A 19,151-nucleotide genomic window follows, 5' to 3' on the forward strand; every position below is an offset into this window, starting at 1 on the left:
ACTTTGTAAAGAAAGATTCTGTGAAATGTCTCATTCTTTTTACTGCTTCACTTAGGATTATTTATTTTAAATAGTGTCAGTATTCTAAAGACATCCTGTTTAGAAACTCCCAAGAGTTCTCTTGCTGTCTTAGTTAAATGTATTGGACTACTGACTCCAATTTTGTTCTTCACATCTTAATAAGGATGTTGGAGACTGGAGAAGGTTTGGAGCACAACACCAGTAGTTGGTAAAAGGGAACATTAGGTTGTATGAGGGACAGAAGTCAGAGGAATACTTCATTTCTGGTATTATGGCAGAATGACTGAGTGTCCCTCTTAAAATAAGTAAAATGCTGAATAAAATATATTGTGCTACCTTGAAGTGAGAAAATTGCAGATCTCCTGGATGTTAAGCAGACATCTCAGACCTAACACATCCAAACTGAATTTCTTATCTTCCTCATCAAAAACACTATTCCTGCAGCCTTCCCCATAAGGGAGGATGGCAACTCCCCCAAACACCTGGAATCATGTTCAACCCCATGAGGCCCTACATTCATTCTGTTAGGAAATTCTTTTGGCTCTGCCTTCAAAATATATCCAGAATTCAACCTTACCCTCCACTTCCAGGGCTACCACCTGGTAGCAGCCACAATCATCTCTAGAGAAAGTGAAAGTGTTAGTCTCCCAGTCGTGTCCAATTCTTTGGGATCCTGTGGACTGTAGCCCACCAGGCTCCTCTGTCCATGGGATTCTCCAGGCAAGAATACTGGAGTGGGTTGCCATTTCCTTCTCCAGGGGATCTTCCCGACCCAGGGATTGAACCCACGTCTCCTGCATTGCAGGCGGATTCTTTAGCGTCTGAGCCACCAGGGAAGATTACTGCAATAGCCTCTTAACTACTTTCTCAGCTTTTACCCTTGCCCCCTAAAATCTACTATTAGTGTGACAGCCAGAATGAGCTCTCAAACCTAAGTCAGATCTTGGCACTTCTCTGCTCTAAACCTTCCAAAGGTTCCCCTTTTCATTCATAGTAAAAGCTCATGTTCTTTCAATGCGTTGTGAGGTGTTCCATGACCTGCCCTCCCTGCCTTTGACTTCTCTAATCTCATCTCCAGTTCTCTTTCCTTTGCTCACTCTTTTCTAGACACACTAGTCTGTGTTTTGTGAACATACCAGGCACATTTCTGCCTTAGAATCTTTACACTGGCTCTTTCTTCTGCCAGGAATGTTCTTGTCCCAAATAACCTCCTTCAAGTCTTTATGAAAAGATCACCTTTTTTTTGGAGGCCAACGTGTCGCTTGTATTTGAACCTGAAATCTTTCCTTCTCTCCTCTGCAGTTTCAATCTGTCTTGTCATTCTCTAGTTTTTTCTTTGTAAATGTTATCTACTTCTATGATATTTACTTATTATGGTTCTTGTTCATTTTCTGTCTCTTCCTACTAAATGAAAGCTCCTTGAGAGCAGAGATCTTTATTTTGTTCACTGATATAACAGAAGCATCTTGATCCATACATACCTTGTAGGAACTCAAGATATAGTTATTGAATGAACTAATGAATCCCCAAAGCAAAGTAAAAACATGAAGCTTAGGAATTCAAACTTTGAACTCAAAATTTGACTTTCGCCTTGAATGCCTACTGAACCCTGAAGACTTTGCAGTTCCACTGGGATGGATGTATGGCACGCAGAGAACAGGAGATAAAATCCTAACCCTGTCAAAGGTAGGAAGTTTAATAGGAAACACTCCAAATTGGAATTCCCTGTGCTATACTCTGGACATGAAAGTGAAATAAATCCTATCATTCAAAAAGGGATAAAAGTAAACCTTGCCTTTATCTGTGGCTTCCATCTAAATTCACACTACCTATGTGGCATGAAAAAAACCTTAGAATATATAAAGTACCAAGGATGCTGGCAGAAATAGACTCAATTCCTGTCCACCTAGGACAAATAACTTACACAGAAAAGGTTCTAAAGAAAACAAACGACTTACAGTCAAAAGTAACAGAGCCAAAAAAAAGTGACAAAACATACAAAGAATCTAGGCACTAAAAGAAATGTCTAAAAGAGTAGGCCTAGTGTATAATTTCCAAACAAGTAGAAGAAAAATCTTAAAAAGAAAACAAAAGAAAACCCTTAATCCCAAAGAAGGAAAGAAATCAGGCAGGAAACTGTTAACAGTGGGATAAATGGAAAGCCATAATAAGTAAAATTAAGACATTTTAAAAGAAATAAAATATAAATGCGTTTAACTCAGTTAAAAGGGGGGAAATGTCAGAATAAAGAAAACTTTAACTGAAAGATAGAAAAAGAGATAGTATACAAATACTAATCTGAGCTTTTTTAACTAGATTAATACCAGACAAAATAAGATTTAAACAAAAAAAATGTTTCATTGAATGAAGTATCAGTACAATAAGAGACCTGGAAGACCAAACAGTTCTAAACTTGTATATCCTGAATAACGTAGCCTCAAAATATAAAGCAAAAATTGATAGTAATCAAACATAAATGCCCAATAGACCAGGGGATTTTTAACATACTTTTCTAAATTAATAATAAATGAAGCAAACAAAGGCTGAGCACAATTAATCTTTTTCTAATGGACTTATATAAAACATACATATTACTTAACAGAAGACTATATGTCCTTTTCATTCTGAAATGAAAAATCTTTGAAGATCAACCATGTGCTAGGTCATAAAGTAAACCTCAAGGATTGATACCATATAATCCATTTTGTTTTTACCACAATGCAGTTATGACAGAAAGATAACTGAAAAGAATTCCAGCTATGGAAATTAAAACACAGCAAAACTTTTAGAAACATTGATTTAGACAGAAATTGTAATGGAAATTTGCAAACACTTAAAACTACACAGTAGTGGAAATACTAAAATAAAGTTGTGTAGTTAAAACCATATGAGAGGAAGATTCACAGCCTAAATTTTTATCAGAAAAAGATAGAAGGCTCAATATGAATAAGCTAAGCATTCAAGAAATAGAAAATTGAGTGTGAAAAATCCAAAAAAAAGGAAACAGGAGCATAAATCAATGATATATAAGATAAATACTTGATAAAAATGATCAGTAATAGAAAGGTTGATTTTTTAAAGTCTTATTAAAAACTGACATGTTTGCTAAGTATTTTAAGAAAAAGGAAAAGGAGAGATCTCTAAACAAATAAAAGGGATGGAAATGAAGATATAACCACTGATGGAATAAACAGTAAATGAGAAGAGGAGGTCCTGAATTTTACAGCAATATTTTTGACACATATGAAATGTATATATTATGAGAAAATATAATTTATAAAAATTAACAGATTAAGAAATAGAAAATATGAGTAGTGCTTTAACCTCAAAATAAACTAAATCTGTAGTTTAAGTTTTTCCCACAAAGAAAACACTAAGCCTAGATAGCTCTACAGGCATGTCCTACCTACTGTTCAAAGAAGAGATTATTCTGTTTATATATGAACCCTTCTAAAGAACAGAAGAAAGTATAATCACTAACTCATGAGATTAGCAATACTGTAATGCCAGAAAACAGACAAGGGCTGGAGAATAGAGGAGACTCCTGGGGCAATCTCAGTATCACTTATAAACACAGATATAAAAATCCTAAACAAAAAGTTAGCAAAGCATATCCAGCCATAGGAAGATAATATCAGATTATATTACCCGAGGAAGGCAAGGTTCTAGGCATTCAATTTTATGGAAATAGCAGATAAGGTAAATTGTCCCAGCCATCCTACTACATACAAGGATACTAGATAAATTGCACATAGACACCACACACACACGCACACACACACATCTTCAAAGCACCAGAGAGCTAACAAGGTAGTGAAGAATCACTAGACCAACATCCAGAACACATTGACCTGCTTTTCCCCTGGGGGTGGGGAGGTGCGAGTTTGCTGACTACTAGAAAAGAAAGCGAGAGACTGAGTAGTATTTTCAAAATCTTAACAAAGCATGGGCAACTGAAGGTCAAGTCCAGTTCAGTTCAGTTCAGTTCAGTCGCTCAGTCATGTCCGACTCTTTGCGACCCCATGAATTGCAGCACGCCAGGCCTCCCTGTCCATTACCAACTCCCGGAGTTCACTCAAACTCATGTCCATCGAGTCCGTGATGTCATCTAGCCATCTCATCCTCAGTCGTCCCCTTCTCTTCCTGCCCCCAATCTCTCCCAGCATCAGAGTTTTTTCCAATGAGTCAACTCTTCGCATGAGGTGGCCAAAGTACTGGAGTTTCAGCTTTAGCATCAGTCCTTCCAAAGATATCCCAGGGCTGATCTCCTTCAGAATGGACTGGTTGGATCTCCTTGCAGTGCAAGGGACTCACAAGAGTCTTCTCCAACACCACAGTTCAAAAGCATCAATTCTTTGGGGCTCAGCTTTCTTCACAGTCCAACTCTCACATCCATAGATGACCACTGGAAAAACCATAGCCTTGACTAGACAGACCTTTGTTGGCAAAGTAATGTCTCTGCTTTTGAATATGCTGTCTAGGTTGCTCATAACTTCCCTTCCAAGGAGTAAGCGTCTTTTAATTTCATGGCTGAAATCACCATCTGCAGTGATTTTGGAATCCCCCCAAAATACAGTCTGACACTGTTTCCCCATCTGTCTGTCATGAAATGATGGGACCAGATGCCATGATCTTCGTTTTCTGAATGTTGAATTTTAAGCCAACTTTTTCACTCTCTTTCACTTTTATCAAGAGGCTTTTTAGTTCTTCTTCACTTTCTGCCATGAGGGTGGTGTCATCTGCATATCTGAGGTTATTGATATTTCTCCCAGCAATCTTGATTCCAGTTTGTGCGTCTTCCAGTCCAGCGTTTCTCATGATGTGCTCTGCATAGAAGTTAAATAAGCAGGGTGACAATTTACGGCCTTGACGTACTCCTTTCCCTATTTGGAACCAGTCTGTTGTTCCATGTCCAGTTCTAACTGTTGCTTCCTGACTTGCATATAGGTTTCTCAAGGGGCAGATCAGGTGGTCTGGTATTCCCATCTCTTTCAGAATTTTCCACAGTTTATTGTGATCCACACAGTCAAAGGCTTTGTCATAGTCAATAAAGCAGAAATAGATGTTTTTCTGAACTCTCTTGCTTTTTTGATGATTCCAGCGGATGTGGCAATTTGATCTCTGGTTCCTCTGCCTTTTCTAAAACCAGCTTGAACATCTGGAAGTTCACGGTTCACGTATTGCTGAAGCCTGGCTTGGAGAATTTTGAGCATTACTTTACTAGCATGTGAGATGAGTGCAATTGTGCAGTAGTTTGAGCATTCTTTGGCATTTCCTTTCTTTGGGATTGGAATGAAAACTGACCTTTTCCAGTCCTGTGGCCACTGATGGGTTTTCCAAATGTGCTGGCATATTGAGTGTAGCACAATATCTTCCAGGATTTGAAATAGCTCAGCTGGAATTCCATCACCTCCGCTAGCTTTGTTCGTAGTGATGCTTCCTAAGGCCCACTTGACTTCATATTCCAGGATGTCTGGTTCTAGATGAGTGATCACACCATCGTGATTATCTGGGTCATGAAGATCATTTCTTGTACATTTCTTCTGTGTATTCTTGCCACCTCTTCTTAATATCTTCTGCTTCTGTTAGGTCCATACCATTTCTGTCCTTTATCGAGCCCATCTTTGCATGAAATGTTCCCTTGGTATCTCTAATTTTCTTGAAGAGATCTCTAGTCTTTCCCATTCTATTCTTTTCCTCTATTTCTTTGCACTGATCATGAGGAAAGGCTTTCTTATCTCTTCTTGCTATTCTTTGGAACTCTGCATTCAGATGTTATATCTTTCCTTTTCTCCTTTGCCTTTCACTTCTCTTCGTTTCACAGCTATTTGTAAGGCCTCCTCAGACAGCCATTTTGCCTTTTTGCATTTCTTTTTCTTGGGGATGGGCTTGATCCCTGCCTCCTGTATAATGTCATGAACCTCAGTCCATAGTTCTTCAGGCACTCTGTCTATTAGATCTAATCCCTTGAATCTATTTATCACTTCCACTGTATAATCATAAGGGATTTGATTTAGGATGTGGTATGGAAGCAGAGCAAATGCTGCTGCTGCTCAGTCGCTTCAGTCCTGTCCGACTCTGTGTGACCCCATAGACCACAGCCCACCAGACTCCCTCGTCCCTGGGATTCTCCAGGCAAGAACACTGGAGTGGGTTGCCATTTCCTTCTCCAATATGTGAAAGTGAAGTTGCTCAGTAGTGACCCCATGGACTCCTCCATCCATGGGATTTTCTAGGCAAGAGTACTGGAGTGGCTTGTCATTGCCTTCTCCGAGGGCAAATGCTAGTAGGCAGCAAAATTTATCCCCAAAATGTAGAATTTACTATTGAAAGAGTAACCAGAAATCACTTGTATTAGAAGAATAGTCACTTCCATTCTGTAACAGTTAACATAAAATAATAACTCTGAGACACAGAATGGGACCTAAAGTCTCATGCTTGGAACAGAGATGACTTTAATGACAATTTTACAAGTACTAGATTTTTTTTGGAAATTAGTTGATTTTAATAAGTGAGCTCCTCCTACAAGTCTAATTTCACCTACTTCCAAAAGGAAGGAATTGACTTCCTAAAACCAAATTCAAAATGAAACATTCTTTAGTCGTGAACTTATTTTTAGAAATGAGAAAATTTTGTTTCCAGAAAACTTTTTTTGAAATTGTTTCAAATTCACTCATGTTTCAAAATATAGAAGCAATTATTAAGATACTGCACTGGCTGAGGACAAAATCAGACATGAAGTTTAGTGTGAGAATGGATACTTCATACCTGGCCCCCGTTGGTAATGGAGAATATCCGAGTGGTGCCTCCACATTGTTTCACGTACCACAAGAACCACAGGGCAGACACCTCATGGGGTTCAGAGGTCACGTTGATATTCACAAAGAGAGATGCAAACTGCCGAGCAGTCCTGGTCATAGAACAAGAGTCAGGAGTACATACATACATGCTTCACATGACATTATCTTTAAAAACATAATTTAGTATAATTAGAAACCATTTCTATGCCTTTAAAAAATACTCATGGACTCAATCTCTGACAGAATGCAGATTTTTAACTCTTGGGGAAAATAATTTTTTCCTGACTTGTTGGAAATTATGGGTTAGCTCCAAACATGCTAATCCCAGTGCAGTCTAAAAGGTTAATATGCTTGTCAGGTTCATTGACGATACTGTTTCCACTTATTTGAACAAACTTCCTCTCCTCAACACCTCCACTGCCCCAACCCTGGTCCAGGCTACCAGTGACCCTCACCTGGGTTAAAACAGTGATGGCTGCTCCTGGGTATCCCTACCTAGTCATATGACTACAACCCCTCATGTTCCTTACAGCCAATTAAGTCTTTCCACAGTCCAAAACTAAAACAAACAAACAAAATAAACAAAAAATAAACACTCTGCTTGGTGGTGGTGGTTAAGTCGCTAAGTCGTCCCTGACTTTTGTGACCCCATGGACTGTAGCCTGCCAGGCTCCTCTGTTCATGGGATTCTCCAGGCAAGAATACTGGAGTGGGCTGCCATTTCCTTCTCCAACCCTACAATGATGTTAACGGCAAAAGGCAAAAAGTCTTGTATATGGTCAATAATGTGTCTTGCACCATCAGCCTCTCAAGTTCTGTAAACTCCCATTACATCATTTCTTCGTGGCATCTTTATGGTCTAGGCATATATACTGTTCACTCATTGTTAAAACATGTCAATCTCCCCATCTTGGGGGCCTTCATAAGCTGCTCCCTGTTCTCTATGCTGGGCATGGGGGTGGGCATTTCCCACACTATCCAACCTTCACATCTCCCACCATTATTTGTGGTTGATTACTGGAAAATACCATGCCTCAACCATTCATCCTTCCATCCATCCCATCCACTATGACTTATTCCCTAAAGAAACCATCCCTCCCCCTTTACTATTTTTCTCGATTACTATGGCTCGCTACTGCAACATTACCCCTCCTCACCAACCATATCTCCTGTCTCCTCCATCCACTATGGCTCATTCCTGAAAGATACCATTCACTGTATCACCCACTTTTTCTGTCTTCTTCCATCACTGTGGTTCACCTGTGAGATACCAACACCCCACACCATCCATTGGTCCTGTTTCCAATTCATTGTGATTTATTCTTGGAACATATATCCTCCCCATAGCCTGATCTCCACTCATCTACTGGGCTCATTCGTGGAAGACACATCATCCCCCAAGACCATCCATCAGTCCTATATCCCCCCATCAACTGACTCATTCCTTTAAGATACTTGGACAAAAACATCCTCCTCACCATCCATCCTTCCTGACAGCTTCCCACCATTAATTGCAGGTCATTATTGGAAGATTCCATCCTGCCACATCGTCCACCTTTCTCCATCTACCCCCATCCACGGTGTCTCATTTCAGAAAGATGTCACCATTAACATCATCCATCCTTCCTTTCTCCACCATTCCTTGTTGATACCATCCCCTCATACCATCCTCTTTTTGATACCATCCCCTCATACCATCCTCTTTTCCTCCCATCACTATGGCTCACTCTTAGAAGATACATCCCACCAATCCAACCATCCGTACTATCTCCCCCCATCCACTGTGGCTCATTTCTGGAAGATACCATCCCCTCATACCATACTCTTCCTGTCACCCATCAACTGACTTATTCTTGGAAGATACCATCTCCCCACGTCATCAGCTCTTCCTGTCTCCTCCATCAACTGACTTGTCCTTGGAAGATACCATCTACACATACCATCCCTCTTTCCTCTCTCCCCCCATCCACTGTGATTCATTCCTGAAAAATACCATCATCTCACATAATATATCTCTTATATCTTCCACCAATTGGTGCATATCTCAAAGATACTATCCCCACAACCACACAACCTCCCCACCTTCCTCCATCCACTGTGGCTTATCTTAGAAGACACCATCCCACCATATCGTCCATCCTTCCTGTCTCTACCCATGCACTCTGGCTCATTCTTGGCACATACCTGCCTCCCACACCATCCATCTTTCCTGTTTCCCCTGTCAACAGAGGCTCATACCCAGAAGATACCATTCTGCTACACCATCCACTATTTCCTGTCCCCTGCACACAATTTGGTTTATTCCTGATCATAGCAACCCCATATACCATCTACTCTTCCTTTCTCTCTCATCAACTGGGTCATTCTTAAAAGACACCATGTTCATGCACCATCTTTCATGTTTCCTTCCATCCCCTGTGGTTCATTCCTGAAAGATACCATCCCCTCACAGCATCCATTTTCCTGTCTCCCTCATCTACTGGCTCATTCCTGGAATATACCATCTCCTCACACCATCCCCTCTTCCTAACTTCCCCATCCCATTACTCACCCTGCAAGATACCTTTTACTCACACTAAACACCCTTCCTGTCTTCCCCCACCCACTATGGCGCCTTCAATGAAGATTCTTAATTCCCACAGCATCCACCCTTCCTGTCTCCCCCATTTATTATGGCTCATTCATGGAAGATGCCATTCTCTCTCACCATCTATCTTTCCTCTTTCCCTCACCCATTAGGCACATTCCTGGCAGATAGCTTGCCCTCACACCATCCATCCTTCCCTGCCCCTTACCACCCTCTGTGGCTCATTCTTAGTTGATGTAGTAACTCCTTTGTTTCAACAAGGAATCTCTCCTTCACCCTCAAGAGAGGTCATGTTCCCCCATTTCAATCTCTCCTAGAATTATGTAACATGTGTATAATTAAAGTCTCTCCTGCTAAAAATATATCAGCTCCATGAGGTTAGGGGCCATGCATCGTAAATTCACCGCCATTCCTCAGTGCTTCATATGGTGCCTTCACACAGCAGCCCCAAAATGCTGACAGAATGATCTGTAACTCAGTTAATAACACAGATTCTCATTTAAAACATAATTTATAGTTTTCATTAATATAGACTAACTTCCCTCTAGTTCTTCTATATGTATATGAAATTACTTTAACACCTTTCCAAATTGCTTTTGCAGCTGACCTCTATATTATCTGAAAACACAATTACTTCTTTTATGGAGAAGCACACAATTCTTTCATTAAAAAAAAAAGTTCAACTTCCTTCACCTACTTTTCTTCTTATGTTTTAGATTCACTTTATGTTGAATCCTGCTCCGAGTGTCTCAAGGGCCCTTAAAGTCACTATTGATAGAAATGTCATTAAGTTTCCCCTTAACTTTTCCTATAACTTGTGAAGAAAAACTCTGAAGTTCAAGATAGGATAGGGACAATATGAAGGGAAGATAAAAAATACATTTTAAATAGTCATGATTACTTTGTCCAGCAGATTTTTTCGATGAGATCTTTCATAGTCATCTTATCCCATTCTGCTGCATGTGGGGCCTCCCATGGTGCATCAGCTGGAATCTGCAGAGAAAGGAAGGCCAACATTTAGGTCTGATGGTTACTGCCCACTGGACTGACAAGAGGCCCTCAGGAGAAACTCTGAAAACTGGTTTCTTTATGTTGGAGTGTGTGATGTGCATAGAATCCTATGTACATATAGACAATGGTGTATACATACATTACATATGTACACTGCATACCCAGTGGTGGGTTTGGGATGGGTAGCTCTTTGGATTCTATGCCTTAATGCTGTTTCCAAAATAATACCTAAATATATGCATTAATATAAATTAATATGTAATTATGATGGTCATGATCATAATTATTATTGAAAGGTAATGGAAGAGGGTATGGTAACCCACTCCAGTATTCTTGCCTGGAGAATCCCATGGACAGAGGAGCTTGGTGGGCTACCGTCCACAGGGTCGCAAAGAGTCAGACATGACTGAGGAGACTTAGCATGCACACATGTGCCCATAACAGCCATTTTAAATTTCCAAATTAAATTTGAGAGATGGATGTTATAGTTATTGAGTTACTGATTCTCAGTGAAAAACCACTTTGAGGAAACAAATCTTCCTCCCCTTTATTATCTCAGGTGGCATAATATACGGATAAGATCACTCTAAGTAGGATTCCCAAGAAAAATATGTCATATAAATACTCAGTGGCATAGAGCTGAAAACACACAGGTACACACATTAATATCAGAGACATGTGGGTTTGAATCCTGGTTCTCTTGTTGTATGATCTTGGGGAAATTATGTAACCCCTTGTCACTGAATTTCTTCTTGCTAAAGCAGAAATACTACCAATGGGGCAGAGTTATTGGGTACTTTGGAAATGATATACAACAATGTTCCCTGCACTGTGGAAGGATATTAAACATTTGCTATTGATTTCAGTCACAGGTTAAGGGCAAGCTGAACACACACTTTACCTCTTTTCCCATGTTATCCATGGTCCGCCACAGGTTGTTGTAATCCAGATAGGCAATGGGATTCCATACTGGAGGGAAGGCACCCCGAAATGGATAAGTTTTTCCCTAAAAGCAAAGGATAATATGTTAAATTAGGATGACATTCTAAAAATCCCAACCAGTCAACCTCAGAGCCATTTTCAAAGAAACAGGATCCTCTACTGTGTCAAAAAGCAATGATGGACAGCACCTATACAAGACTCAAATTACAGTTAGATTATCAAGAATTCCCTAGTGTCATTTTAGCTGGTTTTGACTGATTTTTTTTTTTTTTTTTTTTTTGGCTGCTTGGCTTGTGGGATCTCAGTTCCCTGACCAGGGGTTGAACCTGGGTCCTGTCAATGAAAACCTAGAATCCTAACCACTTAGTCACCATTTACTTCATTTCAGTTGTGTGACAGGCACTGTGCTACTATGAGGGAAGGGTGAATCCTCAGGAAAAGAGAGCAGGTCTAGAGTCTTCCTAAGCCTTTCTTTTCTTTTTTTCTTTTTTGGTCACACCATACAGCTTATGGGATCTTAGTTCCCTGCCAGGAATTGAACCCATGCCAGCCCATTGCATTGGAAGCGCCAGGGAATTCCCTTTATTTCCTAATTGAATTCATTTTTCTTTAAAACATCTTGTAAATCTTCATAAGGTCAAAACACTGTCTATTAATACATTTTGCGCACAATTTCAATTTTATTGAATAGAAATGTATTCAGTATTTGTAGAAAGCCTACTGTGTGTACTGTGTGCACTGAACAGTATTAAGAGCTGGATTTTTAAAAAGAGCTAAAGTAAGACTCCTGACCATCAAGGCAGGGACACAAGACAGAAGAGCATTGGCATTCATGGACGCACACTCACCCACACTCTCCAACTGAGTAAGACTACACGGCGGCCATTAAGTGACAAAGAAGTAATTTTCCTTTCCAGAGTAGCAAATTCAAATAACCTTGGCAGATTATGTGATCTGATTTCTTATCTGAAAATGCTGTGTAGTAGTGCTGCAAGACAACTTTTTAAGACTCCAAATCCTTTATCATCATCACTACCACCATCACCGCCATTATTACTAATACTCATTAAGATCTTTGTCCATGCCTGGCACTGGCTTAAGCTCTTTCTATGCATTGTCTCCTGTAATGCTCACCCCAACCCTCTGGAGGAAAGAACTATTAATATTCCCATTTTACAAATGAGGAAACTGAAGCTTAGTGATATTAGCTAGAAAACAGTAGGACAGAAATTTCCTGCTCCCACAGCCTTTTCTCATAAACAATAAGCTTTCCGGCCTCTTATATGATTGATGGAATGTTGAGATAGTTTTGTCCAAGAGACATCTTAAACTTCCTGACTAAAAGAAAGAGAACTCTGAAATGTGAACCTTATAAATCTCCCACACATCTTTTATGTTTCTAAGGAATGAAAAAGGAGACTAAGAAGCTCAAGGGTAACAGGGTCAACTTTGAAAAATGTGCAAGAATGTTCTGAGAGAAACTGGCAGACACAAAAATAACTCTGCACAGGAGAGAGACTGGGTTAAATAATAGTTCACCAGCAGCCTTCAGAACAGTTGGCTCTTGTTGCAATTCTTCGTTTAATTGAAACTGTAAAAAAAAAAAATCTATATTTTAAATTCAAGTAATAGTCTCATACCAAACTGATATTTGCTTTGAAAAAAACTGTTTAAGAAAATCCTTCAGTTCAGTTCACTTCAGTTGCTCAGTCGTGTCTGACTCTTTGTGACCTCATGAGCTGCAGCACGCCAGGCCTCCCTGTCCATCACCATCTCCCAGAGTCCACCCACACTCATGTCCATAGAGTCAGTGATGCCATCCAGCCATCTCATCCTCTGTCATCCCCTTCTCCTCCTGACCCCAATCCCTCCCAGCATTAGGGTCTTTTCCAATAAGTCAACTCTTCGTATGAGGTGGCCAAAGTATTGGAATTTCAGCTTCAGCATCAGTCCTTCCAATGAACACCCAGGGCTGAGCTCCTTTACAATGGACTGGTTGGATCTCCTTGCAGTGCAAGGGACTCTCAAGAGTCTTCTCCAACACCACAGTTCAAAAGCATCAATTCTTCAGCGCTCAGTGTTCTTTATAGTCCAACTCTCACATCCATCCATGACTACTGGAAAAACCATAGCCTTGACTAGATGGACCTTTGTTGGGAAAGTAATGTCTCTGCTTTTTAATATGCTGTCTAGGTTGGTCATAACTTTCCTTCCAAGGAGTAAGTGTCTTTTAATTTCATGGCTGCAGGCACCATCTGCAGTGATTTTGGAGCCCCAAAAAATAAAGTCTCTCACTGTTTCCACTGTTTCCCCATCTATTTCCCATGAAGTGAGGGGACCAGATGCCATGATCTTAGTTTTCTGAATGTTGAGGTTTAAGCCAACTTTTTCACTCTCCTCTTTCACTTTCATCAAGAGGCTCTTTAGTTCCTCTTCACTTTCTGCCATAAGGGTGGTGTCATCTGCATATCTGAGGTTATTGATATTTCTTCTGGTAATCTTGATTCCAGCTTGGGCTTCTTCCAGCCCAGCATTTCTCATGATATACTCAGCATATAAGTTAAGTAAGCAGGGAGACAATATATAGTACTCCTTTCCCTATTTGGAACCAGTCTGTTGTTCCATGTCCAGTTCTAACTGTTGCTTGCTGACCTGCATACAGATTTCTCAAGAGGCAGGTTAGGTGGTCTGGTATTCCCATCTCTTTCAGAATTTTCCACAGTTTGTTGTGATCCACACAATCAAAGGCTTTGGCATAGTCAATAAAGCAGAAATGGATGTTTTTCTAGAACTCTCTTGCATTTTTGAAGATACAGCAGATGTTGGCAATTTGATCTCTGGTTCCTCTGCCTTTTCTAAAACCAGCTCAAACATCTGGAAGCTCACGGTTCATGTATTGCTGAGGCCTGGCTTGGAGAATTTTGAGCACTACTTCACTAGTGTGTGAGATGAATGCAATTGTGTGGTAGTTTGAGCATTCTTTGGCATTGCCTTTCTTTGGGATTGGAATGAAAACTGACCTTTTCCAGTCCTGTGGCCACTGCTGAGTTTTCCAAATTTGCTGGCATATTGAGTGCAGCACTTTCACAGCATCATCTTTCAGGATTTGAAACAGCTCAACTGGAATTCCATCACCTCCACTAGCTTTGTTTGTAGTGATGCTTCCTAAGGCCCACTTGACTTCACATTCCAGGATGTCTAGCTCTAGGTGAGTGATCATACCATCGTGATTATCTGGGTCATGAAGCTCTCTTTTGTACAGTTCTGTGTATTCTTGCCACCTCTTCTTAATATCTTCTGCTTCTGTTAGGTCCATACCATTTCTCTCCTTACCATTTCTGTCCTTTATTGAGCCCATCTTTGCATGAAATGTTTCCTTGGAAAGTAAAATAAAGTAAATATAAAAATTTAAAAAAAATGTTCCCTTGGTATCTTTAATTTTCTTGAAGAGATCTCTAGTCTCTCACATTTTGTTGTTTTCCTCTATTTCTTTGCACTGATCGCTGAGGAAGGCTTTCTTATCTCTCCTTGCTATTCTTTGGAACTCTGCATTCAAATGGGTATATCTTTCCTCTTCTCCTTTGCTTTTCACTTCACTTCTTTTCACAGCTATTTGTAAGGCCTCCCCAGACAGCCATTTTGTTTTCTTGCATTTCTTTTTCCTGGGGATGGTTTTGATCTCTGTCTCCTGTACAAGGTCATAAACCTCCATATATAGTTCTTCAGGCATTCTGTCTATCAGATCTAGTCCCTTAAATCTATTCTCATTTCCACTGTATAATCATAAGGGATTTGATTTAGGTCATACCTGAATGGCTTAGTGGTTTTCCGTACTTTCTTCAGTTTAAGTCTGAATTTGGCAATAAGGAGTTCATGATCTGAGCCACAGTCAGCTCCTGGTCTTGTTTTCGCTGACTGTATAGAGCTTCTCCATCTTTGGCTGCAAAGGATATAATCAATCTGATTTCAGTGTTGACCATCTGGTGATGTTCATGTGTAGTCTTCTCTTGTGTTGTTGGAAGAGGTTGTTTGCTATGACCAGTGATTCTCTTGGCAAACTCTATTAGCCTTTGCCTTGCTTCATTCTGTACTCCAAGGCCAAATTTGCCTGTTATTCCCGGTGTTTCCTGACTTCTTACTTTTGCATTCCAGTCCCCTATCATGAAAAGGACATCTTTTTTGGGTGTTAGTTCTAAAAGGTCTTGTATGTTTTCATAGAACCGTTCAACTTCAGCTGCTTCAGTGTTACTAGTTGGGGCATAGACTTGGATTACTGTGATATTGAATGGTTTGCCTTGGAAAAAAACAGAGGTCATTCTATCGTTTTTGAGACTACATCCAAGTACTGCATTTTGGACTCTTTTGTTGACTATGATGGCTATCCCATTTCTTCTAAGGGATTCCTGCCCACTGTAGTAGATAAAATGGTCATCTGAGTTAAATTCACCCATTCCAGTCCATTTTAGTTCGCTGATTCCTAGAATGTCGACCGGAGAAGGCAATGGCACCCCACTCCAGTACTCTTACCTGGAAAGTCCCAGGGACGGAGGTGCCTGGTGGGCTGCAGTCCATGGGGTCGCTAGGAGTCGGATATGACTGAGCGACTTCACTTTCACTTTTCACTTTCATGCATTGGAGAAGGAAATGGCAACCCACTCCAGTGTTCTTGCCTGGAGAATCCCAAGGACGGGGGAGCCTGGTGGGATGCCATCTCTGGGGTCGCACAGAGTTGGACACGACTGAAGTGACTTAGCAGCAGCAGCAGCAGAATGTCAACATTCACTCTTGCCATCTCCCGTTTGACCACATCCAATTTGCCTTGATTCATGGACCTAACATTCCAGGTTCCTATGCAATACTGCTCTTTACAGCATTGGAGCTTGCTTTTATCACCAGTCACATCTACAGTCAGGTGTTGTTTTTGCTTTGGCACCATCCTTTCATTGTTTCTTAAGTCATTTCTCCACTGATCTCCAGTATCATATTGGGCACCTACAGACCTGGGGAGTTCATCTTTCAGTGTCCTATCTTTTTGTCTTTTCATACTGTTCATGAGGTTCTCAAGGCAAGAATACTGAAGTGATTTGCCATTCCCTTCTCCAGTGGACCACATTGTGTCAGACCTCTCCACCATGACCCCTTCGTCTTGGGTGGCCCCACATGGCATGGCCTAGTTTCATTGAAAATCCTTAAATATGCTTAATCATCAGGGGACATTAAGTATGATAAATAAATATGATAAGTATGATACCAACCAGAATAGGATTTCACCCAAGGTCCTAAAGACCCTGTGGTGTGAGCTTTGAACAACAAAGAGAGGTGGCAGGAGAGGTGAAACATTCAGCCAGTGAGAAGGGTCTAGCCTGACCATCTTTTTTAGAAATGGGAGTCATGGAATATTTTAAAAGGAGATCATAGAGGCCCGCCACGATGTTAATTTTTATCCTGCTGACAGAGGTACTCAGTTGATAAAAGGTGTTCATGATTTTCTCTCTTAGCAGTGTTTGGCTTCTTTGTTCTCATTTCACAGAAAATCTCAGTGTGCTAAAGAAATGCATGTATGTGGACACACTCACAAACCTCTTCCTTTCTCACCAGTCCCTGAAGGCTTATTTCCTCCATGGCCTGCTTCTAAACTAGACAGTTCAAGACTACTTTCTGCCTGGGTAAATCCCTAAAATAGGGCGGTGGGAGGGCCTGGAGATGGCTCTTAGCTGGGTGAAACTGTTTGGGAATGCACCTTCACGTTATCTTAAATGTGATTCTACGCATGTGTGCATGCTAAGTCACTTCAGTCATGTCTGACGCTTTGTGACCCCATGGACTGTAGCCCTCCAGGCTCCTCTGTCCATGGGGATTTGCCAGGCAAGAATACTGGAGTGGGATGCCATATCCTCCTCCAGGGGATCTTCCCAACCCAGGGATTGAATTCCCATCTCTTACATCTCCTGCATTGGCAGGTGATTCTATAGTTTTCTCCCCAAAGTGTCAGCTGTTTTTCAATCCTAAACCACTTTTCAGCAAGAAATGCCTTTATAACCTAAGAATGTGAGGCAGGATCTCCTAGAATACTGCATTTTCCAAAGAGCATGGCTAAAGCAAAAATTAAAAAAAAAATCTTGGGGAAAAAGAATGTTAATTTTGTGCCTATATTCTGAAACCTTTCTACCCTTTCTAAGTGGCTTGTAATTTCTGTGCCTTTGACACAGCCAGAGTTGATGTCAAGTAGAACGCAATGTCCCTGGAATTGTGCCCCAAATACTTAAGTCTCCTTGAGAAACCACATCTTCACTCTACCAATGTTCATAATAAAGGGAGACTGTTGCCAGGAGAGGATAAGTTTGTTGTTGCCTTTTTTTTTTTGTTTTGTTTAAAGTTTTTGGATGCTTGCCCAATTAAGGCAAGGGGAAGGCATTCTTAACAAGTCAAAGTTACTGAGCAAGCTATTTAATGCTATTAAATTTTTACTATGAAATGTGTTATACATGATAAAAAAATGATAAAGAGGAATAATAGAAATGAACAACCACATGCACCCCATTCAATTTGAGAAGCGTGATATCACCAGAAATTTAGACATACACCATGATTCTCCCCAATCACATCCAGTCTCCTCTGCACAAGAGGGAGCCACTGTAGTGAATTTTGTGTCTAACATTCCTTTTCTTCCATCTCCCTCGTATATATACCTGCATGATACATTGTTTGGTTTTGTCTATTTTTGAGCTTTAGATAGACAGACTAAGATACACATGAATGTCCATTCTGGAGCAGTGAAAATGAAAAAACTATAAACAACACCAATCAACATGGATGTAACTTTAAAATATATCAGTGAGGGAATTCCCAGGTGATCCACTGGTTAGGACTTGGAGCTCTCAGTGCCAGGGCCCCGGTTCGATCCCTAGCTGGGGAACTAAGATCGCACAAGTCATTACAGCATGGCCATGAACAATTAAAAAAATATGCTGGTCAAAGAAGAAAGTCAAAGAATACATAGAGTTTGAGTCCATTTACATAAAGCTCAAAAATAAGAGAGGAGGACAGTTGATGCCTCCCACATCATTCTTTATTGTTGAAAGAAAAGTGAAAATGCAAGTTGCTCAGTAGTGTCCGACTATTCACAACCCCATGGCCTAGACAGTCCGTGGAATTCTCTAGGCCAAAATACTGGAATGGGTAGCCTTTCCCTTTTCCAGGGGATCTTCCCAACTCAAGGATCAAACCCAGGTCTCCCACACTGCAGGCCGATTCTTTACCAGCTAAGCCACAAGGGAAGCCCAAGAATATTGGAGTGAGTAGCCTATCCCTTCTCCAGGGGATCTTCCCAACCCAGGAATCAAAACAGGGTCTCCTGCATTGCAGGTGGATTCTTTACCAACTGAGCTATCAGGGAAGCCCAACAGCTTTATTGTTGGTCCTGTAAAATAAGCCAGAAAGTACCATTTACCAATTGGCATGGTGGTGAGTTTCAGCTCTGTACTTTTAATATTTAGTTGAACAGAAGGGAATCAGTGTTATTAAAGAGTATCATAGGCCACTGAGGGAAGCTGACAAATATTTTTCTTTAATCATCTTGAAAATAAGCAGGTATGTTCTGGATTGATTTAGAAACATGTCTGTGCAACCCATATGAATTCCTTGGCACCTTTCTAGTCTCACTGTTTTGTGACTAGCCTGTATGAGAAATCTTTTGGTGGTTTAATTTTCTATAGTTCATGATAATGCTTTAAATAAAGAAATTATCTAAAAAGAGACCAATTAAATAAGATCGTGTTGTATTTTAAGTT

The 19,151-nt window shown here is 40.5% G+C and overlaps 1 protein-coding gene across 1 annotated transcript in view; it reads right to left on the minus strand.

The window, feature by feature from the left end:
* Positions 1–6,759: 6,759 nt before the first annotated feature.
* LOC108634360 (amine oxidase [flavin-containing] A-like) overlaps positions 6,760–19,151 on the minus strand; it is a gene marked incomplete at its 5' end in the record, with an annotated part of 28,211 nt that continues 15,819 nt past the window's right edge. The window contains 3 exon segments of the mRNA XM_018044035.1: positions 6,760–6,931; positions 10,310–10,401; positions 11,321–11,425. Coding sequence (XP_017899524.1) covers positions 6,784–6,931; positions 10,310–10,401; positions 11,321–11,425 — 345 coding nt within the window.

Source organism: Capra hircus, assembly GCF_001704415.2.
Source record: "Capra hircus breed San Clemente chromosome X unlocalized genomic scaffold, ASM170441v1, whole genome shotgun sequence".
NCBI lineage: Eukaryota > Metazoa > Chordata > Mammalia > Artiodactyla > Bovidae > Capra > Capra hircus.